Here is a 26,379-nt window from a genome sequence, read left to right as displayed (position 1 = left end):
TTTATGAGTCTATGATTAGACTCCTGAGACATCTCAGGACTCATCTGTAATAGAAGTCATCCTTGAATCATGTTGACAATAACAAAGAGGAAAGTTACAGTTTCAGACAAAATAAGATCTTCAGTGCATCTTCTAATATTTTTCACATCTCACATTTATCTCTTTTTCACAACATAGAGGGAGGCTATTCAGCCCATTGAGTCTGTGCTGGCACTTGGAGCAACCAGTCAGTCCCATTCTCCTCACTTTATTCCCTGTCCATCAACTACCTCTGATTCTCCTGGCAACTTTCTCAACTGTTTGGTATTACATAATCTCTTTGAGGATAGGACCTGTTCTAAAATGGTTCATCAAAGAAAAGTGCAGAACAGCAGAAGAGGATTTTAAGAATGATGACTAAAAGCATTGTCAAACAAAATTGTTTTTTGTATTTGGAATAAGGAGATGGTCACAAGGATAAGGTTGATGAGCAGGCAGGAAGAAGTTTTAGAATTTTGAGTGAGTTATGTTTTATAGGGTCAAAACTTAGAGAGCACCAAAGAGTGTCAGGTAAGTCAAGCCGGTGATGATAAAAGGAATGACTGAGGCATTCAGAGAAATTGCAAGTTGGAAAGATGAGGGTAATGTGCAGAGGTTGCATTAATCCCTGTGAGGTCGTTATATTGGTTGCTGCTGGCACAACAGTCCTTTTTAAGGCAGTATAAATTCACCTGTTGAGAGTCCTCTGTGAAAAGCTATTTTAAAACTAAGTACCAAATTTATGTGGTTTGAAGTTACAAAATGTGTACTGATTTTATTATTTCAAATTTAATTAGGTAAAGAATAAAATAATTTATTTTTGGTTTGCTCAACAATGCTTGGATTTGGTTCTCAGCATTGAATTCAAATAGCCATAGAATTTCTGAGACTGTGCACTATCCCCTAGAAGGGATCGGGAATCTGAATAGTGGAAGCACTTGTGTACCTTTTGAACAATCCGATCAAAGAATTGTAAACAAAGGGCACAGAATCTAAACCAGATGGTATCAGTTTGAATGTTTAATTTAATTTCACATCAGCTGCAGAAAGAAAAATCAATAGAATTTGAGAGAGATATAAAAGATGGGAAATAAAGTTAGGAAGTTGTTTCGTAATTAGGATGTATCATACAGTTAAAAGATTTGCTTACACTGGAATAAATGATCCCTAATATTTTCTGATGAGCTGAATGGGTATATATTGTCTAAATGAACAACTTCATACTTTCCAATGTATTTGAATGTGCCATCTGTCAGCAGAGTAATATTATAGTTTTTTTAAAGGAGCAGTGCAAAGTAGACAGCAGATTTTCATATTTAACTACGCATGTGTTAACCAAAATTCTCTGGCCTGTTTAAACGTTAATGATTGATCGCTGTTAGTCTCATCACTATTTTTACAGCAAAATCTGATATATTAGCTGTCCATCCATGGCTGACAGGAATATTAAAGATAATATTAAATCCAAGGAAGAGGTTTATAAAATGGCCAGGAATAGCAGTGGTCCTGAGGATAGGGAGCATTTTGGAACTCAGCAAAGCAGGACCAAGAAATTGATAAAGAAAGCCAAGATGGAATATTAGAATAAACTGGCAACAAGCATAAAAAATTATAAAGGTATGTAGCAAAGAAAAGATGAGTGAGGATAGGTATATGGGTCCCTTATAGACAGAAATAGGAGAATTTGTAATAGGAGAATAAGGAAATGGCAGAGGAATTGAACAACTACTGTGTGTCTGTCTTCACAGAAGAAGGCACGAAAAAGACTTAGAAATACCAGAGAATCAAGGGCCTAATAAGAATGAGAAATCAAAGGAAATAAGTATTAGTAAACAAAATTAAAGAAGTTGGTGACACTTACAACCAATAAGTCCCAAGGACCCACTGATCAGTACCCCAGAAAGAGGTGGCTATAGAAATAGTGAAAGCCCAGGTTGTCATCTTCAAAAATGCCATAGATTGTAGATTGGAGGGGCAGCCAATGTGAACTCTCACAGCTCACTGAAATCCAACATGCAAATACAGCAAGCAATTAGGAAGGCAAATGCTATTTATGCCTTTATTACAAGGGGATTTAAGTACAGTAGTAAAACTGTCTTTATTGGGCCTAGTTAGGAGCGCACAATTTTGGTGGTCTTATATAAAAATAATACACTTGCCATTGAGGGGGTTCAGAAACGGTTCACTAAACTGGGTTTTGGAATGCCAGGTTTCCCGTTTGAGGAGAGATTAAGTTGACAAGGCCTGTATTTTCCAGAGTTTAAGATTTTTTACAGGCTTGACAGACTGGAGCTTGTTTTCCTTGGCTGAGCAATCCAGCTATCACAGTCTCAGGTAAAGAGGTAGGTTATTTAGGAATGAGTTATGGAGAAATTTCTTCACAGAAAGGCTGGTAAATCTTTGGGGTTCTTTACACCAAAGGGCAATGGAGGCTCAATTATTAGTTCATTCAAACAGAAATTGATAGATTTCTAGATATTAAAGGAATTGAGGGATGTGGGAATAATGCAGGAAAATAGTGTTGAGGTAGAAAATCATGATGTTGATGAATAGTGGAGCCAACATAAAGCATCATGTGGGTTACTCTTGCTCCCACTTTTTATGCTTAAGAATTATTTAACTTATGTCCATGATGATTTGTGCTTATATTAGGAACAGAAATAAAGGGAAAACTTCACTTTTTAAAGAAAGATATAGTATTGGTATTGTAGACTTAAGCTCAAATGTAAAACATTTTATGTGTTGGGTTATGTGAAACAGACACCTATAGCTGGACCCTTTGAAATTTCACTTCCACTATCTATCCCTGTCTTGTTGCATTTTGTACTTTTAATTTTGATCTGATCTCTCCACAGCTGGGCAGCTCAGCCAGTCAGCACATTTTGCTCTACAGCTACCCTATGTGGTCCTTGGTCTAGGACGTAGTGCGAACTTTCTTGACCATCTTTTTGTTGGAATTCCTCGTCCTATTGGAGAAAAGGTAATTTTGCAGCAAGAAACATAATGACGTGAGGTTGTTTATATTGTGTTGTACAATGTCTTCATTTTTTTTATATATAGTACTAATTTATTTGAGCTTAATACGGATTCACATTTGTGTTAGCAGTTTCAAAGATTCTTGGTGCTGTGCTAAGAATAAAATAAATGGAGCAAAATTCATTCTTAATGAGAATCAACGATTGAGCTCCATTTCCTCAGCCACTAAGATACATTTCCTCAGCTACTGAGTAAGAGATGTCAGTGGGCTTCTGTTTGACGTAAACACAGCGAACAAAGTTTATTTAATCAGAGCTTCAGTAAACTGCAACAAACAGAACTTATTATGGAAGCTACAGCAAAATAAAACCAGAGCTCTTTCTCAATAGAAAGGCAATGAATGAGGAATAGTTTTGTATCACAGATCAAGAGTAAAATCAACCCTAGTCACTAGGGCAGTACACACTCCAGATATGATTCATGGCACCCAACATTTCTATGCTTTCCAGGACCTTTGTGCACTATAGGTAGCCTTGCAATGAAAAGCCTTTATTGTTCAAACTATTAAGTCATTTTTTTTTCAGTTCTATTGCTTTAGGCATAAATCTGGTGCTAGAAGAATGTGTGGTGCTTTTTTCCCTAAGCTTTTGTCAATTCTATATTGCAGTCGACAACTGTTTAGAAACCCAGAGGTGTAGGTTACTTTCCACTCCCTTTGTTTAGGGAAGCAACTCAATAGGACCTAGATAGAAAGCCACTATATTGTAACAAAAGACAGGCTGTTTAAATATTTACATTAAGTATTTTTTTACACTCATAATCTACTAAATAATACTAAATAATGACTGATACTTAGTGCTAGGTACTCCATTTAAAAAAAAGCTTGATTTCTTTGTTCACATGATGTCTGTGTCACTGGCAAGCTATACTTTTATTGCCTTTGAAATGCTGGACAATTAAGAGTCAATCACATTGTTGTGGGTTTGGAGTCACATACAGACCATACATAAGAACATAAGAAATAGGAGCAGGAGTAGGCCATCCAGCCCAGCAAGCCTGCCCCGCCATTCAATAAGATCATGGCTGATCTGACCATGGACTCAGATCCACCTACCTGCCTTTTCCATAACCCTTAATTCCCCTACTATGCAAAAATCTATCTAAATGTGTCTTAAATATATTTAATGAGGTAGCCTCTACTGCTTCCCTGGGCAGAGAATTCCACACATTTCTCCTCAAAGCAGTTTCTCCTCATCTCCATCCTAAATCTAGTCCCCCAGATCCTGAGACTATGTCCCCTAGTTCTGGTCTCACTTAACAGTGGAAACAACTTTCCTGCCTCTATCTTATCTATCTCTTTCATAATTTTATATGTTTCTATAAGATCCCCTCTCATTCTTCTGAATTCCAGCAAGTCTAATCCCAGGTGACTCAATCTCTCCTCATAGGATAACCCCCTCTTCTCCGGAATCAACCTGGTGAACCTCCTCTGCACTGCCCCTAAAGCCAGTATATCTTTCCTCAAGTAAGAAGACCGGAACTGCATGCAGTACTCTAGGTGCGGCCTCACCAGTACCCTGTACAGTTGCAGCATAACCTCTCTCCGCTTAAATTCAATCCCTCTAGCAATGAAGGCCAACATTCCATTGCCTTCTTGATAACCTGTTGCACCTGCAAACCAACCTTTTGCGATTCATGCACAAGCACTCCCAAGTCCCTCTGCACAACGGCATGCTGCAATCCTTCACCATTTAAATAATAATCTGATCTATTTTCCCTTCCAAAGTGGATGGCCTCTCATTTACATACCTGATACTCTTCCTTGAAGGTTTTTATAATAATCCAGCAGCTCCATGGTCACCAATTTTTGGACACGCGCACACACACACACACACACATATATATATTTACTTGAAGTTACATCCCCGTCCCCTGTGTTGGCATTCAAGCACATGCTTCAGATCCATTGTCCAGGGTTCTGATTACTAGTCCAGTAACTTGGACTATCTTTGTCTCAAAATATCTACACTTTGCCTATGTTTGCAGATTGAATATAATTGCTCTTAGACTTTGAAGTCTCAGGGACATTTAGTTACATAAAGTTGAAAAAACAATTGTACATGTCAGCCTTGTTTTATTAATATTATTATAAAGCTGTCAGTAAAAATTCAACTTGCTGATAGTGCTGCATCAATGTACTGTTTAATGATCTCATTTATTTTAAAGATACAATGGCATTTTGAACTGATGTTCTTCCTAATTATTTTCTATTCTATTTTCACTTTAATAGTCTGTAAGAAAACAAGAATGGACAGCTATCATTCCAAATTCTCAGCTTATAGTAATTCCATATCCTCATAACTCACCAAAAAGGTAATGTTTTAAAAATAATTTTAAATCTCTGCAGCGGTAGTCAATCTAATCTTGGAATGCCTTTAAAATAATGGTGCTTCTGAAAATAAGTTGTTCACCCAATCAAACTCCCAAAATATAGGATCATTCCTTCTAATAACTGTGCCTATTACTTTAGAATTACTTTGCAATAATCCAGTTCAAAGCTAAATATACATGTCGTAACTAATGCTAAAATTCTTCTGAATCTTGTTTTATAACAATGGTAATTTCTATGTCAGCAAGTACCATTGTCCAATTTACCAGTCAATGATTTTGTGTGTGGATCTTTGCTAAATATTGTATACAGTGTTTCTCTTTGAGTTCTGCAAGAGAAAAACTCCATTATATTTGATGGAGAATCTCATTGTGAATCTGCAATATTAGTGTGTTAGGATATGTTGAAAAGAAATGCAAAAATAAGTCCCTGCATTCTGAGTTTAAATGTTATTATAATGTAAAAGTTTATATTGACAAGATTTTCCTGGACCTGGGCATCTCTTGCCATGTCCTATTAGACTTGTTTGAACTCATTTATGTTATTGCCCACAAAATCACTATAAATGCCAGCAGGTAACTTTCATTCAAACTTTTGCCCTAATTAAGTAATAGTTACCTGGCCCATTTAAAAGTTCTTTCTGAGACTCATGGCAGCTGCTTCATATTGGTCCATTTTTTAACAGTGGGTTTAAAGTAAGTCTGTTGTTAAAGAAGTAAACCAGAGAACAGCTTCCCATGTCCAGCACATACACAGAAAAAGAGCACTTCCACAAGCTGCTCCTTCTATTTCATGACCTCCTGACTCACCAATCAACAATAGTGTGAGGTAATTAATAAAGCAATAAAGCTGGAATATATAAAGCATCCTCTCCTTTAAAGTGTTGTGCCCAAAAACTGAGCTTGCCATTCTAAGTGCAGAGTAATCAATGATTTGTATAGATTAATCGTAATTTTGCTTTTGTACATTATCTAAACCCTTTGGTTCTAGAATAGGATTTTAACAACCTTAAAGTATTCTCTTTGAAGAATAATGTATTTCAATCACTAAATAAATTTGCTAGTGTGTATTGTCATTCTTTCTCGCCCCAAGACTTTATTATGTTAGTATTTTCATCAGACTTTTGTCCTTGCAGCCTATTTGCCCCAAGTCCTCCTGAAGTCACCTGTGGTTGCGCGCCTTTTCACCAATGTGTCCATGCTAGGTAACATACTGAAAGCAGGATAATGTAATATGATGGTTTAAATCCCCAAAATGGTGTGATGATGGGACATACTGATCAGGCACCTGCAAATTCGATCTCTGGTCTATGCTGAGTTAGATGACCTCAAAGGACAGATGTGTATAGATTTATACACATCATATACATCATAAGGGGTTAGGTAGTGTGGGGGTGTTTTGATGGACGGCACAACATGGTGGGCCGAAGGGCCTGTTTTGTGCTGTATGGTTCTATGGTTATATACACATAAACCTTTAGAGTCGACATCATTGTCCAGATATTATGGAGGGTGAAAGGCTATTGTTACTTTGCTGGCTGAAATCCAGTGACACATCTTAATATGAATGAAAAGGCTCTGCTGTTGTCAGAGAACATATGAAGTATGGCCATTGAAGGAAGAAAATGAAACACTGACAATGTGTTCTCATGAGTTAGCACCTCTAGGGAAGGAAAAACAGGCCTGGCACTATCTATTGTTTAATACCAACACACATGATATCTATTCCTGGTAATTTACATACAAGATTGATGACAAAACCATACTAAGTGTATACAAATATTATTTAAGCCTTACCTGAATATGGTCCACAGTTCTCGTGAACCAAGGGAATGGGTCAAGTTCTTGGATTCTGTGCAGAGTCTATTTAAGAGAATGGGATAAGAAATGAATGTGTCAAGTGACATAAGAAATTGAGATCTACTCTTTATAAAAAAGGTTGAGAGGAGACTTAATAGAAAAAGTCAATATCATTGCCAAGTTTTGATAGAGTAAGAAGGAAGGATCTGTTTCATCAAAGAATCACACAGTGGTTAGAATTTTGATTTTCACAGTGTTACTGCTTTTATCATCTATAATGTATTGCTTGAAAGGATAACAGAAGTGGATTCAGTAGGAACTTTAAATGGAATTGAGAACCAGTGTGAATGTTGTAGGAAAAGAACAAGGGAGTGCAGATAATAGGAGAGCTCTTTCAGAGTCAGCATAAGCATGATCAATGGCCTCCATGTAAACCGTTAGATAATATGATTCTGATTTTCTTAAATGATAATGCATACCACACTTAAAATGTAAATATCTTAAATACTTTCTAATATAAGGTATTTGCACATAAATTATTGAAGAAAATATCAACCATAAATTGTTCTAAATAAGAGGGCAGTATTGTGCATGTAAATATTTTATTTTCCAAATAGTCATTGAACTATTAACTTTATTAACTTTTTTCTACTTTTCTTTTCACAGCTGGAGTGCCAAATTATATCTTACTCCCAGTAACATTGTACTGCTCACCGCCATAGCCTTAATTGGAGTCTGTCTTTTCATTTTGGCTATAATCGGCATTTTGCACTGGCAGGAAAAGGTACTTCTCTGAGGTTTCAATTGATGATTCTGCAGTATGCACAATAATAAGATTTTAAGATTTTACATCTTGTTATACAATATTGGAACAAATATCAGAACTATTCAAATTGTCATATTTACAAATGATCAATAGACTTTAGTAAGTTCACATATATGTATTCTGTTATTGTGGTTACCCTGTACTATCTCAATTCACTGTGTAATGAATTCATCTGTACAAACAGTATGCAAGACAGGTTTTTCACTGTACCTCGGTACAAGTGACAATAATAAACCAATACTAATACAAGGTGTAAGGAAAGACTTGCATAGATGTGGTCTTTTCACATCCTCAAGATATCCAAAAGGCTTTTAGAACTAATGAAGTGTTTTTCTTAAGTCAATTCACTTTTGAAATCTAGAAACCATGGCAGCTAATTTGTGCCCATAAAGCTCCCATGAACAGGAACATAATAATGGCTATGGTATCTCATTTAGCTGTGTTAATTAAGAGATAAATATTGGCCAAGACACTGGGAATAACTCCCTTGCTCTTTTTAAAATAGTTGCATAGGATCCACCTAATGTGTGGTTGGGACTTCAGTGTAACACTGCAACTGAAATACAGCATCTCTAACCTTGTAGTCCACGCTCAGAACAGCACAAAGTGTGTCATCTTCCATCATTGTACTAGAGTCTCTGCTGTACTAGAGACTTAAAGGCACAATTTTATGAATCAAGACTGCTACCGATTAAGCTGTATGCTAGTTATGTACATTTATATTATTTACTGTAGTTTTCAGTGCTAAACAACACAGAATTGCCTTTGTGTTTGTTAACCTTATTAAAGTAATCTTTCTTGGAGCTATGCACAAGTCAAAGGCAAGATTACCTACTGGAGTAAATTTATTGCTGAATCCAAAAGAGAATAGTCCAGAGATTAATTATAACTTTGTATTTATCTTGTGACTCTCAATTATTTCAAGTGGTATAGTCTTGAGGTTATGTGCCCTCATCGCTGACTCCATCCTTTTTCTGAGCACTGATTCCAGTTGAACCAGGCTGGAAATTCAGTGAATTATTCAACCCAATCAAGTTGCTGGCCATTTACAGTATATCCTGTACTTCAGGAAGACTGACCATTTCCATCTCTGCAAGATTAGTTACCTCCATCCTTCTGCTATCAAAATCCTCCTTTGTGCCTTTGTCATCTCAACTTTGCCTGTTCCTGTAAAATTCTGCAGTACCCAGAATCTAACCAGAATGTTTTCCTCTGAATTGAGTGCCTTGTGCATTTCACCCTCCCATCAGCCCACTACTAGCTACACTACACTCTAGAATTCCCTGCATGAGCACCTTCATTGTCCTTTTAAACCCTCCATAAATTTCATTTCTTAGGCAATCTTTCTTTATTTAGGACATTATTTTAAGTTCAGAGACAAGATGAATGCAGTGTGTTTCTGAGGTTGTTACTGAGTATGGAGTCAGTAAAGTTTCCCTACTTTGTGGCATTTTATTTGTTTCATAAAGAAAGCATTATGAAATACAGAACTAAGTGTATATTGCTCTTAAGAATAACTATGGATAAGCCTATTTTAAGATGTTTTCATTTTAAGCTTTGGAATATCCTTTCCTCTTATATAAAAACAAACCCAAGCTTGATTTATTCATGCTTTTCCAAAAGAAGCAAAAACTGCGAAGATGCGCAGTAACGGTACAATTAGCTATATACAAAAGTTTCCTAGAGAGAGAGAAAGTGTTGGAAATAAGGATTCTTATCATACAGTGTATGAAAGAAGCTTGCAGGGTTGATGATTGCACCTAAGTTACTGATTATGCAACCTTTACATATTTCACAAATCTGAAATAGTTGTACCCAGAAGGAAAAGTCGAGGCATATTGCTGTGGGTCAGAACCCCCACAGAAGCACAAAGTCATTTTAATGTTTAGAATGCACACATGAATGTTTGATGTAAGTCTTGAAAATATTTGTCACCTTTTAAAGCTTTCCTTAATAATTGCAGATTTTTCCAAATAGCATTTGAAGGAGGTAATGTTATCTAAATGATACAACTTTACAATTTGCAGGACTGAAATATGCATTACAATACAATGCAGCAACAGAAACTTTAGTAAATTTTCCAGTGCCTTGACATCCTTAAAATTGGTAACATTGCAGCTTTGTAAAGAGACTGGAGGAAAGCAGAGAATGTTTAGAGGAGACTTGTTGGGATGTTGAAAATCATGAAGTATTTTAATAAAATAAAATTGTTCACAAGTGGCAAATGGATTGATAACCAGAAGTATTAGATTGGGGATGAGTGACAAACACACCGGATACAAAATGAGGATTTTTGTTAGGTAGAGTGAATTGTTGCGATGTGGAAATGCACTGCCTAAAAAGCTGGTGCAAATATATTCAAAAGTAATTTTCAAAAATAAATTGGATGAATACATGTTGGAAAATAAAAGGCTGTATGCAAAGAACAGGTCTTAACTGGACAACTGTCAAAGAGCTAGCCAGCACTGGAATGATGGGCTGAATGGCTTTCTGTTGCTATATTTGTCTGATTCTGTGGCTTGGAGGTTCTCTGTTTGCAAGTGATGATAGAAGTGCAAAAAACATTCAGATAAGCATTTGTGTTATCTCTGAGTTTTTCTATGGGATTTTTAGTCAAATTTCCAAGTTCTGATTTGGCCAGGATAGACACATCATCATTAAGCATCATTAAGTTACTGGATTTCTGTAAGGTTTTAACAATGTTGAAATTGACCAATGTTGGGAAATATAAAAATGCCGAAGAGAGACTATTAAACTTAATTTAAAAACACTAATCAACAAATCATTGAAATAACCAATAAAAGCATTGGCGGCTTGGTCAAGATCAGGCAGGCCACACATATCCTTGAGTTAGCCAGGAATACAAATGACAAACTACTATGACAATGTAACAATTAGTTTTTGAATCTGAAGAAGAATAGATTACAAGAGACTAAAGGTTAGCTCCATTAATATAGTACTTAGCTCTGAATATCAGAAATGGTTGCTGATCTAGCCTGTACCTAATGCTTAACCAAGTTATCCACAAAGAAGACAATAGATAAAGTTCCACCCCAACTTCCTGCCCACCCATCGAAAAAAAGGGAGATAGTTTCTGGGATTGCTGCAGCAAAGACCTCTGCTGGAGCCCCAGGTGAAGGCAATCAGATTTATAGCAATGTGCTTTTGAATAAATAGGACTAACAATTGTAAAAGTAATTTATTACTCTCCCTGCAGCAGAAGTAAGGGGAAAGGTATCACCTATAAAATTGCAGTTTTGCGAACTATTTTCTAAAGGTATTCTTCAATTTTATTGCTAGCTTTAGTTACCCTGAGAAAGTATTAGGTACCACCATCAAGAGTACTTCAGAATCAACTACTTGTTATGGGAATGGAGCCACTTGAAAGTCAAACTGGGTAGGACCCACTTTGAATTTAATGACAAAGTGGCGGTTTTATTACCAGGTTAATTGAATTAAATTTTACAAGTTGCCGTAGTGAGCTTTGAACCCTTGATCATTGGGTTATTGGTCCAGTATCAAAGTCATTAGATTACCACATACTGTTATGACTGTACATATGTGCTTGTTCATCTTTGTGAAGTAATTTTCTATTTTAAATTTGATACATGGAACTGATGTAATGCTCTGATGCTTTCAGTACCTGAAATGAGATCTTATGCAGGCATAAAATACATGCACCCCCCACAAGCTAAACTCAGCTATCCAATTGAACTCTTTGTTTTTTTTAATCTGTGTTCAAAATCATAAACTTGTCTAGATTTAATGTAGTGTAGGTATATATTAGGATACACCCATGAGAATGTTCCAAGATCTAAACCCATCCAGTGATAGAGGCTGATTGCATTTAACATTCCTACTCTCACAAACCTCAAATCAGTCAAAGTACCTGCTCCTAAGCCCACGTTGAGTTTTGTATGTGACCATTAACTGAGTGTTGAACTGATTGAAACCCCTGAATGCCATCACCAGACACATCTATGTAGAATCACTATTTAGAAGAGGTACTGGGAACTATTAGTGTCAGTAAAACTGTATTTCATACTTAAGGGGAAAAAAAAGACATTTTTTTCAAGTTTTCAAAATGGTTCATTGCTAGTCTGATGATGCAGTCTGCTTTTGTGCACACCACGCTGACAACAGGCAGCGTATTCCCTCCAGAAGCAGTGTCCTTCAGAGCATTTAAAGAAATTCATATCTTCAAAACAATGAAGGCAGATGAATATTAATAAAACTATTGGGTTTGGTTTTTCAACTATTTAGCAGACCTTATTTTCACACAGATTTAAGCAATGTTTCTTTTATTGAATTACAGTTTATGTGAATCATATTTTTGGAGGTTTTAATTTTGTTTCTATGCAGTAGTCATTTAAAAGCAAAATGATGGTTGATTTAGTGAAGCACTGAGTAGAATAGTCAAGAAAATTTTCTGGTTGGCAAAATGATTAGTCCCAGCGCAGCACAAGCAAGCGGAGACTGAGATTGGGAAATGGTTTATATTGCCAATACCCCACCCAAATCATGCAGTGCTTAGTCTTCTCACCAACCTAAAATGTATTCTCATATTCATGAGCTCAGTGAACCCATATGAAATCAAAAATGAAGGGAAGCACATTCTGAGCTATTCTGGCAGAGTTCTTAAAGCTGTCTGTATTCATTTTTACCAACTCTACAAGAAGATCTTCAGAATTTCATATCACAGACAAAGCAATAGCGATGTTTTGTCACCTGCTGGAAGCTGTCATACAATCTCTACCTCTGCTTCAAGTTCATTCCATCATCAGCAACATAATTATAATTCTTAGCATAAAGACAAAATAAGCAAATTATTCAATGCTTTCGCTATGGAAATTTGGAAGCATATCAAGAGAGTAGTGCAATTCTTCAATACTTACAACATTTCCTGAAGTCGAGACTTTTTTTTTTACTTGGAACCCTTTAGCTCATCACAGAACCCCGTGTTTTTTTGTTATTTATAAGGACTTCTATATCATCATTGCCAGGTGAGCAGATAATGAAAAGCAGGATCTTGCAAATGTTTGTCATTCTCAAGGCAGATAATTCCACTATTGAGAAATTAGGCTCAGGAGCATCTGATTTTTTTGGACACTGCATGTGATCCTAGAGCTCCAAAGTAGTATTCTGACACATTGTATTCTGGAGTGAATTGTGCAGGGTGACATATTGGTGAGGGCATTGACACACTTGTTGCAAACATCCATTGCAAATATGTGGAGTAGATGGCTCATGCTATGAATCATAATGCAATAGTGCTGGTATCTAATCACCATCATTTTAGGACCTAATTATCAATCTAATGCCCTGCCCTAATTTCATATACCTATAAATGTGCCATGGTGCCCAGCACCATTCCCTGCATGGAATTAAGAGGTGGACTTGCCTGTCCCCTCTGTCTGGGTCCTTATCCAAAATATTTGTTCCTGAGTAGTGTATAATGCATTTGTATGATGTGACTATCAGTGTGTGGAAACTGGAAGTTGTGTGAGGTTGTAGCAGTTCTTCCTGTGTGAGGATGCAGTAAGAACAAGTATTTTAGATTTCAGATTTTTATAGATCATTGATAGGTTGTTAGTGTTGTTGCATTGAGCAGAGTTTGGGCTCTCAGTGCAGTAAAATATGGCATTTTAAGATTCATTCACTGGCCTTGACCTTTCATGGGAAATTACTGACCTCTCTTGACCCAGCATTCAGATCCCCTGAGCTTTATTTCTTAAAGTTAGTGGATGTGGTCCTCTGCACCCACTGCCATCTAAGCATGTATCTGAAAAATTTCTGGTCCTGTACAGACAGAGGACATCTCCACTACCTTCCATCTTCTCCTGTGCAGTGTGTCCCTAAACCTTGGCATCCATTCTCTCTCGCAGTATACCACTCATCATTGTTTCTCAGGTTAGATTTACTTGCAGAAAAACTATCAATTGGTAAATTGGTTGATTATTGTTACATGTACTGAGGTACAGTGAAAAACTTCTCTTGCATACTGTTCATACAGATCAATTCATTACAACAGTACATTGAGGTAGTGCAAGGTAAAACAATGACAGTGCAGAATGAAGTTTTACCGTTACAGAGAAAGTGCAGTGCAGGTAGATAATAAGGTGCAAGGTCATAATGAGGTAGATTGTGAGGACAAGAATCCATCTTATTGTACCAGGGAACGATTCAGTAGTCTTAGCGGGATAGAATCTGTCCATGAGCCTTTCAGGCTTTTGTATCTTCTACCTGATGGGAGAGAGAAGAAGAGAGAATGTCTGGGGTGGGTGGGGTCTTTGATTATGCTGGCTGTTTTACCCAGGCAGCAAGAAGTGTAGACAGACTCCATGGAGGGGAGGCTGGTTTCCATGATGTGCTGAGCTGTGTCTGCAGTTTCTTGCGGTCAAGGGCAGAGCAGTTGCCATACCAAGCGGTAATGCAGCCAGGTAGATGCTTCCTATGGTGCATCGATTAAAAATTGGTGAGGGTCAAAGGGGACATGCCAAATTTCTTTAGCCTCCTGAGGAAGTAGAGGCACTGATAAGCTTTCTTGGTCGTGGCATCTATGTGGTTGCACCAGGACAGGCTATTAGTGGTGTTCACTCCTAGGAACTTAAAGCTCTCAACCTCCTCAACCTCCCTTCATGTGCACCACCCTTCTTCCTGAAGTCAATGACCAGCTCTTTTTGTTTTGCTGACATTGGGGGAAAAGTTGTTGTCACAACACCATGTCACTAAGCTCTCTATCTTCTTCCTGTACTCCGACTCATCGTTATTTGAGATATGGCCCACTACAGTGGTATCATCTGCAAACTTAGATGGAGTTAGAGCACACAGTCATGAGTGTATAGGGAGTAGAGTAGGGGGCTGAGGACGCAGCCTTGTGGGGCACCAGCGTTGAGAATAATTGTGCTGGAGGTGTTGCTGGCTATCCTCACTGATTGCGGTCTGTTGGTCAGGAAGTCAAGGATCCAGTTGCAAAGGGAGGTGCTGAGTCCCAGGTTTCAGAGTTTGGAGATGAGTTTGCTTGGAATTATAGTGGAGCTGTAGTCAATAAACAATAGTCTAATGTAGGTGTCTTTACTCTCCAGATGCTCCAAAGATGAGTGTAGGGCCATGGAGATGGCATCTGCCATAGACCTGTTTCAGTGGTAGGTCAATTGCCATGGGTCGAGATTGTCTGGGAGGCTGGAGTTAATTCATGCCATGAACTGCCTCTGAAAGCACTTCCTGATGGGTATCCGGTCCCATTCCCTTTGAGAAGTGCACAATATTTTCTACTAGACCTTACCACTGTTGATGTATCCAGCTATCCAACCATTCAGTTAATGCTGTCTGGGTATTGAAATCATTGTAATGAGCATACAATGCAAAGATGGCTTGCTGCCTGCATTGCAATTAATGGACACAGGTTAATTGTATGTTGTGAGTCTCTGCATCTATTTTCAGCAGCCATCAAACTTAGCTTCTGTGTACTTCCTTTATTTAATGGACAAAGTAGTTAGGAAGAGTACTTGTGGATTTTGGAACTCATGTAATTCAACACCACCTCATGACAGCATTGTGACAACCAGGGACAGAAGATGGTTGCACATAAAATGAGGCTTAGAAAACCACATTATCATTATTGTGCCTGGCATAGAGACCTTTATGCAACATCCCTAAGACTTGCTCAGATCTGGGATTTTTATACAACACAGAGGTACAGAGATTATTTTTTCCTGTCTTCAATACCAAACTTAAGAGAAGCTTTTGGTTCATTCTGCCCATTCCCTCTGTGTTCTCCATTTCATGGATTTCATTTGGTGTCCTCATGTATTTAAGGGAAGGAATTTGCAAGGCCTTCCCCTTTGTGAATTCTGCTTGTCTATTAAGTGCTGTGTTCTTCTGCCAATAACATTGAGACATTGGAAGTGGAGGAATACCAACAGTGACACCAAGTGTCGGTGCAGATAGATTTTAATGGAAGTTTGCTTTGTTGATTTATCTTTACAAATACAAATGCAAACTGCTTCCACTCTGAATCGCCTTTATTGTTGTCTTTGTTATCTAAATGAGCACCATCATGTTAGCTCTTTGAAGCACTTCTTGCTCAATATGAGTGATTCTCCTCTGTGGAGAGATGTTCTTCAATGTCGAACAGGGCATACTTCCTTTATTCCACTTGTAATATCATTGCAATGTCATTTAATGCTCTAGTTATTTTTTGAACATTAATTTAGCTGTTAAGAGATTTTACAGAGAAAGACCAAACATCTGTTCCTTTCATCTATTCTCATTGTTTAATTATATTGATAGCACAGCTCTTTATTGAAAAACTTTTTCAGCCTAGTTAAATGCCTACAGAGAAAGTTCAAACTAGGATTTTAAAAAAAAGTTAGAGCAAAAGATTATACTCAAACTGTGCTATGTGATAAATAGAAGAGTTGTATTTGTTTTTAATAATCATTTTCCTTTAATTCCAGAAAGCAGATGACCGGGAAAAACGCCAGGAAGCACACAGATTCCATTTTGATGCCATGTGAAATACAATGGTTCCTGAGAGGCAACTGTTAAATGATAGATCTAAAATATTACTTCTTAAAAAATAGCAAGTGGTGAATGTTTAATGTTGAATTGTACATAATCTAACTGCTTCCTCATTTTTTTAAATTAAGTCCAGTTTTTCTGGTTTCTGGGTGGTGGTTGCAAATAACTCAAGATGTATATTTTGGGAGTTAAGAATAATTTAAAGCTAAATTATGCATTTCATTGTATTACTGCATATATTTGCAAATGTATGTTTGTGTTGTTTGTCTGAATGTGGTGAATTGTTCTGTTACTAATGTCTCCAAATGTTTACTTCAATGGTCTCTGTGGAAAAGCATGTTTATTAATTCTGGTTGGTTAAAATGAACCATATATTAAACTTTAATGATTTAAAACATGTTGTTTCAAATTTTTTTATACTACTGTAACGCAGTACTCAGACTGATATCCATTTGTGAGATTGGATGACCCTGGAGTTCCAGTAATTAAATACATACACTGCTAACTTTTAAGACCCAGATCCTTAAACTAAGCATGCATATGGATGGCTAACTTGTTTCACAATACGTAGACAACAGATTGATTTAACTGATAACTACAGATAATTTTGCTTTATTTTAGAAAGTCACAAAGTTTTATAAGAAGCACTAACCCCACATCCCCTGCTTCCTTTGGTATCAGCTGGTGTCTAGAGGTGAAACGTCCTATGTCTACCCTGTTACGTGCTGTAAGAATTATGTATATTTCAATGACATACCCCTCATTCTTCTAAAGGCAAGAAAGTACAGCTCCAGTCTGAGTAATTTCTCCTCATGGGACCATCCTCTTCACCCTCCCCCCACACCCCCATCCCAGGAATCAATCTGAAGAAGCTTCACTGTACTCCCTCTATTGCAATGATATAATAGAAATCAATTGGTGTTGGTGCAGGAAAGTAGCAGTGAGGTAAATGCCATTAGCTTATTGAATGACAGAGCCAACATAAAAGGCTGAATGGCCTCCTCCTGCTACTTGTGTTAGTTTCCTCAGGTAGGGAAACCAGATGGTCACACAATATTCCAGGTGCCATTTTATCAGGGCCCTATAGGACTGGAGCAAGACATCTGTACTCTCCTAATTGTTCACTGTTAACTTTCACTAATCCATGTAAATAATTCCCTGATCCCTTTGGCACCTTTAACTCTCTCGTTTCTCAAAAAAATACTCTGCCTTTTTGGGGTTTTTATCCTACCAAAATGGATGTTTTGGTGTTGATGGTCTCATGATGAACATGATGGTCTCATGTTTTTACACATTATATTCTATCTGTCCTGTTTTTTTTCATTCACTTAACCTATGCATACACCACTGAAGCCTTTCAGCACCCCTCTCTCAGACTGTACTGTCCTATTTATTCCAGCACTCTCTGTTAATCAATTTTCAGCCCATGCCAATATATTGCCCCTAATGCCATAAACTCTAATTTTAATAATCTCTTGTGTTGCATCCAATTGAAGTCCAAGTTCACCGTGTCAATTCATCACCCTTGTCTACTCTGCTAATTATAACCTAAAATTCTGGCAGATTTGCCTTTCGTAAATCTCTGTGGACTCCTTTCTCTAAAGATCTATTTTGACACTTCAACTGTGTTGTCCTTGACCTAAGCATGCTATAACTATAAATTCTTCCTCTGGCTAATTTTATTGGCAGATGATTTTTTAAAAAAAGTTTTTTTTCTCTACTTATGTTTTCCTAATGTATAAGTGGGAGGAACTTTATCTGCATATTTCAATAAGCAGAACGTGCTGGGTGTACTCATACCATGAATTCGTACCTGTCCTCTGCCTGACAAAGGAAAATGAATCATGTTTTCATTTAAAGTAGACGCTGAAGCAGCAATTCATACAAATGTACGTTAACCAAAACGTCATTAGGCAAGCTCATCAACTCTGAGTGCCTGTGGGTAGGATTTTTTGGTTAACCAGCTAAGCCAAAGTTCATCAAAGTGGTGCATTTTAGCTGTGCAGAGCACTCAACGAGAGTATAGTAACAACCTTTTATTGGTATTGCCTTATGCAAAGAGTAAGTGTTAACGGCAAGTACAGTGCAAAATAAGTCAAAAAACCCAAACAGGTTTTGTAAATCATTTGGAGATCTGCCACTTTACAGTGTAAAGTGTGTAATTTGGATACGAATTTGTTTTAAGGAAATGTATACACCGCACATATACTGGTCTCCATGCCAAAAATTGTTTCTTCAAATGCATTTAAATTATGCTTATTAAGCTTTTTAATGTAAGTAAAAGCACCTTTTTGAATATTGCCAACCAATACTGCGTATTGGGAAGCTCCCCCAGCACTGGAATTCAACTCGTCGAACGTCCTCCACCTCGCTCCTCCTTGATGCGACCTTTTGCTCAAACATATGGTCGCCTATTCTAATAACTAATTGTGGCTTGCACCTAAATTTCACCTGATAACCTTCCTGTAACGAGAATTGATAGATTTTTCTGCTGGGGAGGTGCTAAATATAATCGGTTCTTTTGTTTGTCATTTACATTTAAACTCGTAAACTGTTCCTGGGCGAACAGGACATTCCTCATTTCTTTCTCTTTTGCTGATTTAACACAATAGCACTTGCAGATAATCGCTTCATCTATTCTGCAGCCCGTTTGACCGCTCGCCTGTTGTTTAGCTATGAAACGAGATCACTTGTGGTGTTATATCTCCTTGTGGAAGGAGAAAAATGTTCGTTATTTAAATTATACAAAGCATCAGATGTAATAACCATCTAAAGTAAGGTGGAGGCATGTATAATTGGAAACTGAACTCGCCTGCGCTGTCTTCACCAACTGATTTATTCATACAGGAAGGCATAGCTCTCAATAGCAATTTATTGACCTAAACCCGTATTATTTGAAGGACTGGGGACAGTTTTTCCCATCTATAAAATGAGCCGTCTATATAAGTGTACAGTAAAAATGAATGAATGGCTAACAGAACGCGTGCGTTTTACAAGGACCTATTCTTCCCGATCGATGGTATCTTGTATGAAAACACTTGGATACCCAACACTGTACATTGTAAAGCAAAATCTAATGGATGTATAGTATTTTTTCTGTCCCACTATATCCACCTAACGACCGTAAGGTTTTGAACGCTAAACTGTTTTAAATTGTCTTTTATATTCTACTCCCTGAAAACAATAGAGAACTTGTAACGGCTTCACTAGTGATCTGTTCTTGGTCACTGCCGTCGTGTTTGAAGGTGTGTGTGTGTGGAATTGGAAACAGCCGGCTGCAGCTCGGTGTGTTCTACGGAGTGGGTGCATGCGTACAAGCTGCTCGTTGAAGCACAGCACGTAGATCCGAAAATGAGACTCATTCATTCGCTAAACAGTTCTTCCATCCAGCTGGGAGCTGGAGTGGCTCTTGCAGCCTCTCAAAAGAGCGACAGACCCTTCCGGCGGCTTTGCACCCCGTAGCGGACTTCGGCATCTTTGGAAACAATTCCTATTTTCCTGGATGTCCTGCCCCGTGTTAAACCCAGTTGAAAAGTCATTGTAAATAATACAGCTACCGAACATTTCTGAAGGACTATCACGGTCTTTGTGGAGGAATTACCCGAGGGACAAAGGATGGAATTAACCCAGCGCGGAAAGTTTGTTTTCCAGGAGAGAAGTGCTTCCTCCGGCAGGGGGAAGGAATGGCTTATGTATTGAACAGAATTAGAGTATCGAGAAATTGGAGTGTGAAGCTGATGAATGGATGTAGGTAGGTATCGGGGGAGAAAAGCAACCGAATGGAAAACTCGTTCGCTTAATTCGGATAACGTGGATTCTTTGTTGCACATGACGCCGGCTCTGAAATGCTGTGTACTTAGTGACTGAGTGCACCCGGCGTTGCAGACTGCCCTCTCAATACACCCGAAGAGGCATCGAGGAAAACCGGCATCTTCCTAAGCGAGAGAATGGTGCTGGAAAGACGCTTTTTCCTCATGTTCAAAGGTGAGTCACAAATAAAATATAAAATAACGTCGCCATCTACAGGAAGGTTCTGATGTGCTTTGTAAAGCATCCAATCTTGTCGAAAATAATGGCTCTTGAAAACTTGCCTGCCTTTTTGTTTCATTTAAAAAGCTTTTGTCTCATTGCATTTGCGATATTATCGGGAGTTCTCCCACGGGCCATGATAACGAGTATGTCTGTTTTAAACTGACTGGGAACGGGGATATTTCGGCTCGGTTATGTTCAAACTATTTAAAACAGATCCGTATAAGATGTATAACCATGCCGGACACGGTTGTTTTCTGAATCGATTTTAAGTCACAAGTTTGCATAAATGTGTGAAACGGTGTAAAAGTGTAAACATCAGAAAGCCTTTTCAATGCGATCAAACCGTGCGGGCACAGGAAAGTGAAGAGATTTATAAAATGGAGCGGCTCAACCGCTCTTAAGCAAAAATCTCAGTCCCACTGGGGTGTAATTTTGGAACCGCTGGAGCTCAGATACGAGAGGTTTCGAAGGACACGCAGGAGGGAGAAGCGAGTGGAAACGCGGCTGTCTTAATTAGTGGGGGATGAGGTTGTAATGGAATTGTCTTTTTTTCCTCGACGACTGGTACTGAAGATGTGTGATGAGTTCAACAGGAGCCGGCGTGTGTTTCTTTCCCGGCATCTGCAGCTTTGCGGAAAGTGCTGAACTAACAGCTCCACGTGGTGCAGCGGCTTGGTCCGGTCCGAGCAACCCGGGGCAGCGAGTTGCAGCCTTCAATCCCCCCGCACGCTCTCCGCCACAGATTTCTCCCCATTTTCCGCCCCAGTTTAGAAACGTCGTCCTAAATATCTATTTCCTTGTCATCCACCCCATTCTCCTTCTTCCAATATCAAATGTCTTCGTTTTGCAACGAATTTAGAATATTGACCAATCTATACTATTAGAACAAGTGCTCTGGTAAAAATCAACGGAGGTGCGAAGGCGCTGAATTTATGCTCGACCTAATACCCTACGGCATATTGCCTAGGGTAAAATTCAATCGTTTGCGCTTCGCTGGCAGCTTTTAAGAGCAAAATGTCGGAGGCATTCACCATGATCTTCATCAGTAGGATCTCATTTCTCGGCTGGATTAAAAGGTTAATATGAGTATATTGTTGAATAATGCCGAGCACTGGACATAACGCATGCTAACACCTGCCATATGGTAGTGTGGAGTGCATTTCTCGGGCCGTCCGAACATCTTAAAAGAAATGGACGAATGTATTTTAACATTGTTCGTGGTAAATCATTAATGAAAAGTAACCATTTTTCTCACTTCTGGGTTGAATTATATGCCGGGTCGTGTGTACATGTTACAAGCTGGAAGCCACGCATGTAAACGACAGGCATATTCCAAATGAAAGATCGGACTGAAATTGGGGGAAAATAAGTTGTTTCGAAAGTTGTTGCTCACGCTGATCTCGGAAAATGATACCGAATTGTCAGGAAGGACCGTGAACTGAACACTTCGACCAGGACTGGGAACAGGGAGAATTTCTGTGAATCTTGAGGAGTCGGTACTCCAAAAGGCTGCCTGTTTAGCCGTTGAGTATATCCAAGGCTAATGGATTTTGGATTCTAAAGGAATCGAGGGATATGGGGATTGGGCCAGGAAGTCAATTTGAGCTGGAGGATGAGGCGGGATGCTGCGGAATGGGGAAGCTGGGTCCAGAGGCTGCCTGCTCCATACCTTCACCTTCCTACTGTTCACAGAAACCTGGCGTCAACTGATCCCACTCAATCACGTTGCAATGAACATCTGGAATTGCCTTGTGCAAGTCAGTCAGTCACTTGTTTCTTAACACTGGAATACATGCACTTCCTTCCTATTTATGCATTGATTCGCTACTGCCACATAACGTCCACTTATGTTTGAAAATAAAGAACTTTTCCTGTTTGCCCGGTTACCTCTACAGGATTCCCAACCAGACCCCGGAGCAGTAGGGAACTGTGCAGTACATTAGAAGGTACTGATGAATGTTTTCCTAATACACGCGAGCAGATGACTGAGGAAGTGTTGCTAATTCAGTTTACCACGCACCCCAGCCCTTGGTATAAACCAGGGCTTTCACATTTAATCGAAAAAAACTGTGTGGTTATAGCACAAACTCGCTTCCAGTAGCTCAAGGAGAATCTAGCTAAGTTTTGTCATTTATTCAGAACGTTCAACGATCTTTTTCAGTAAGTTATTCTGCTAAGTATGTAATGTTTATGTATCGGAATTAAAGACGTTTTTAGTGGTGTCCAATCTGATACTTGACACTGACAAAGATAGACCCAAACACATCTGTGTGAAAACGGGCGAATATTAATTTAAATTAACATGAATTAATTTAAGATCTTAATTTTTGGAGGATTGAGTAAAATTTCAAAGTTGCCTGAACTTCGTTTCTGATGTCATGGAGCCTCTGTTGATAAGATTACTTGTTGTAACTTGTTTTGGTTTGCAATTGTTCCCTGTTTATAGTTTGCTTACGTATCCTGGCATCTTATGAATTTCAATCACTAAGTATAAAAATCGCGAGTTTATCATTTGCGCCCGCAATTCTTTAAAATAAGGCGTAAGATGGAAATTGGTGATACTGACAATTTGCTATGACAAAATAAACCTTCGCTTACGGGCAAATATACAGAGACTTTACTCAAAGTTTTAAAGTGTTTTTACCTACAGCGTTTGATAATCTCTATAATAAATCCCTAACTAAGCGTTTCATGCAGGAAATGTGGCCGGACGCCTATTGTGTGGTAGATGTGTTAACACTGGGATTGTTTAAACACATATTAAGTTATCCGATCAGTTGTTGAGAATATATTGCTCTGTAACAATACTGTATATAGTTTCCCACGATAATTCCAACCATTTCCTCAAAAAGTTGGGGTTCAGACAATGGCACTATTTCTAATTGTACCTGATGGGAGGGGCGAGGTAATCCTCCCTCCTGGCTGACACTGAACCCTAATTCTTATGAGAACTCAATTGTGAAGCTACTATTGGACCAAGCATATCATCTCATTTTACTCATTCCATATACATTCTATATGAAAAAAATACAATCATATAAGTTCAAGAGACAATGCAGGACATACCCTTGTCGACGGCGAGAAGCGAACTGCCCTGAAACAGTTCCCCTCAATCCGACTTGTTTACTGCATATGAAGATGTACTGTACCGCGTACCAAATCCTGCACATTAGGTTTCCTCCTAGTTTGATATAATTTTGGGGGAATATTTTATGTGATATAAATACCCAGCCTTGTGTCTTGTATTTTCAAAATAATGTTATTTTTATAATCCCCATTCTCTGAAAATTCTGACCAGTTTTTCTATGTTTGAGTGGCAGTGTTATGTGGCATCCAGACATTGAAACCTAATTTTCTTTTCCAGTGTGGTCGATCATTGTTCTCACTGGAGGGATCGCTTCCATACAAAAGGCTGAAGGTGCGTTTGTAATTCTGTTGTTATTGCTAGCAGTTCACTTGATCGTATTGATCTGTTTAGAATCATTGGTGAGTATAGCGGCAGGCATGTGAATAATAAAAGATAAAATACGATGCGCCTCTTTTTTTTTCCATTGGTGGATACAATTAAATATTGACTGGAGCAGCCGGAAATATATCGCCACTCCGACAATTGCTGTCCAGTGTTAAACCCCAGTTTTTTGTGTCGATCTGGGTATTTACCACCTTAATGTTACCACCGTCTTATCGGGCCACCACTTATGCACATCGTCACCCTGAAATATTCAGAAATATACTTGCAGCCACTAAATAAGTGTATGTTAGTGCCAGGAGGAGAACACGACAGCCACTTACTATCCGCGTTTCAACCATTAACCATTCACACACCGACCACTTACTGGCTATTTTTCACTCGTGCATCATCCATGGTATATTATTGACACTGTTGTGGCCTCAAGGGGCTCTCCGCCTCTAGTTGTGGGTCAGGAGACCCCCAAACCCCCTCCACTGCACTCTGGCCCCCTCATTGCATGACACCTATTTCCGTGTCCCCAATCCCTTTCAGGCCGGTGCCGTTGTAAGAAGCCGTTTGAGGCAAGGGGGAAGTTAGCCGCGTTAATGGCTTCCAAATTTCAGTTTGTGTTGAAAAACGAAAACTGTAACTATATCTATGTAAATGCCTTGAATAACCAACGAAGGTGGAGTCTAGAAGACACCTTTGCCAGGAGAAAATATTAAGTATCTACACAGAAAACAATTATTACACTTAAAAAGGCATTTCTCCTTTTTAAAATGCTCTAATAGCACATAAGAATTTTGCACCCAGTGCAAACAAAGAGGGGCTGGAATTTTCCATGAATACAATCATGCCCTGTAGTTTTTCTTATAATATAATCATTGCTACCGGAGAAACTTGTAGATAAGAAGTCACTTCCAGAGCTCTGTAAAACAAGAGGCAATGGATTATATCAATTTACCATTTTACAGAGTTTATAGAATTCCTCTGGTTGTTTATGAATAAAATAATCCCTGCAGTAAATAGAAAATAAATGTTTCTGAATGAACATTTTGTTAACAAACAATTAAGAGAAATTTAACTAAGATTTATTTATGTTAGAATTAATTTTGTGTTCTGGAAACCATTTATTTAAAAAGTAATCCTTTAACTTCACGTGAAGGGTTGAATGTCATGGAACAGAACAGTGGGGTATCTGTGTGGTGCTCCCAGAAAATTTCAACTTTTACCCTCATTTGTAGACTATTTGTTGATGCAGGTCAAACAAAGTTTGCAAATGAAAGAAATACATATAATTAATCACCAAATGGCCAGCAGGAAGTTTTCAGTAAGACTGTACCAGATTGGCCTCCTCAAATTTAAGCAAAAATGATGCCTCTGGTTAGAGATTTGTAGCACCTGTGTGTGCAATCAGTTCAAGTGGTCTCATACTTCAGCATCTGCATCTCAGTTCTGAATAATTACATATGTTGATTAAAACTGAAGGGCTGCCAAGACATCTGCTGTAAAGTGCACAGCAAACTCTATCCACTATCATATGGCCTGTAACAAGGGACCATTCAGCTCACCAGGTAGATTCTGCAGCATTGAGAGTTGCCACTTCCCACAAACTAGACATTAGAATGGCTAAAATAAAGCTGATTTATTTATGTGGCTGATGTATCCTAATAGTTGGATAGTACATAACACATTGTATTCTGCCTTTTATAATGCTACAAGTCTTTTCCAAAGTTTCCTGCCATAGAAGTATTTAGATTTTGTTACAAGTTTTCCTTCAGTCTATTTAGAATCATTTGAATTTAGAAATATTATTTTTCCATAAATCTTATTTTATAAATTCTAATTTAAATTGAATGGAGACTGGATTAGTCAGCATTTTATAAACTCTTTCTTGTCTGAAATTGTGGTGTCTCCTAAGCGATTTGTTTATTACAGGGCATGGTGTCAATGTTCCATGTCAAGGTAGCATGTTGTGTTTGCTAATATTGATGCTGGTGTAGTGCTGCAAATGTTTACACAGGGAGTGAAGCTTCTCAAGACAGAATATATATTCCAATTTTCACCATGGACATATGATGTTAAATACTCGTTGGTTGTCACTTGAGAATTATTACAAGAATCACATGAAAATATTTAGAGGTTGAGTTTATAATTCATTGAATGTCAGTCTATAACATCTCTGGCTTCACATAAATATCCTGCAGTCCCAGATAATAGATTATTTCTGCACCCTGTACTTTTACAGCTCTGGGTTTGCAAATTTCCTTCAATATCATGTAGAGACAGAGAATTCACATTAGAACTGATAACCACCTTAATCTAAGTAAAATGGTTTTTTTTGCCACTTTAGGCATTTAGTCAG

General features: G+C 38.2%; 2 protein-coding genes across 2 annotated transcripts in view; both read left to right on the top strand.

Moving 5' to 3' along the window:
* Positions 1–16,926, top strand: part of itfg1 (integrin alpha FG-GAP repeat containing 1) — a 157,996-nt gene extending 141,070 nt beyond the window's left edge. Inside the window, exons 15-18 of the mRNA XM_052028085.1 lie at positions 2,874–2,998; positions 5,285–5,367; positions 7,849–7,966; positions 16,468–16,926. Of these exons, the coding sequence (XP_051884045.1) occupies positions 2,874–2,998; positions 5,285–5,367; positions 7,849–7,966; positions 16,468–16,527 (386 nt within the window). The 3' untranslated portion in view covers positions 16,528–16,926. The remainder of the gene's footprint in view (positions 1–2,873; positions 2,999–5,284; positions 5,368–7,848; positions 7,967–16,467) is intronic.
* A 3,049-nt stretch (positions 16,927–19,975) lies between these two features.
* LOC127577300 (neuropilin and tolloid-like protein 2) overlaps positions 19,976–26,379 on the top strand; it is a 40,360-nt gene continuing 33,956 nt past the window's right edge. Inside the window, exons 1-2 of the mRNA XM_052028393.1 lie at positions 19,976–20,515; positions 23,928–23,981. Coding sequence (XP_051884353.1) covers positions 20,479–20,515; positions 23,928–23,981 — 91 coding nt within the window. The 5' untranslated portion in view covers positions 19,976–20,478. The remainder of the gene's footprint in view (positions 20,516–23,927; positions 23,982–26,379) is intronic.

Source organism: Pristis pectinata, chromosome 13 (genome assembly GCF_009764475.1).
Source record: "Pristis pectinata isolate sPriPec2 chromosome 13, sPriPec2.1.pri, whole genome shotgun sequence".
Classification (NCBI taxonomy): domain Eukaryota; kingdom Metazoa; phylum Chordata; class Chondrichthyes; order Rhinopristiformes; family Pristidae; genus Pristis; species Pristis pectinata.
Note: the sequence above shows the minus strand (reverse complement) of the source record. Positions and strands in the feature narration are given on the sequence as shown.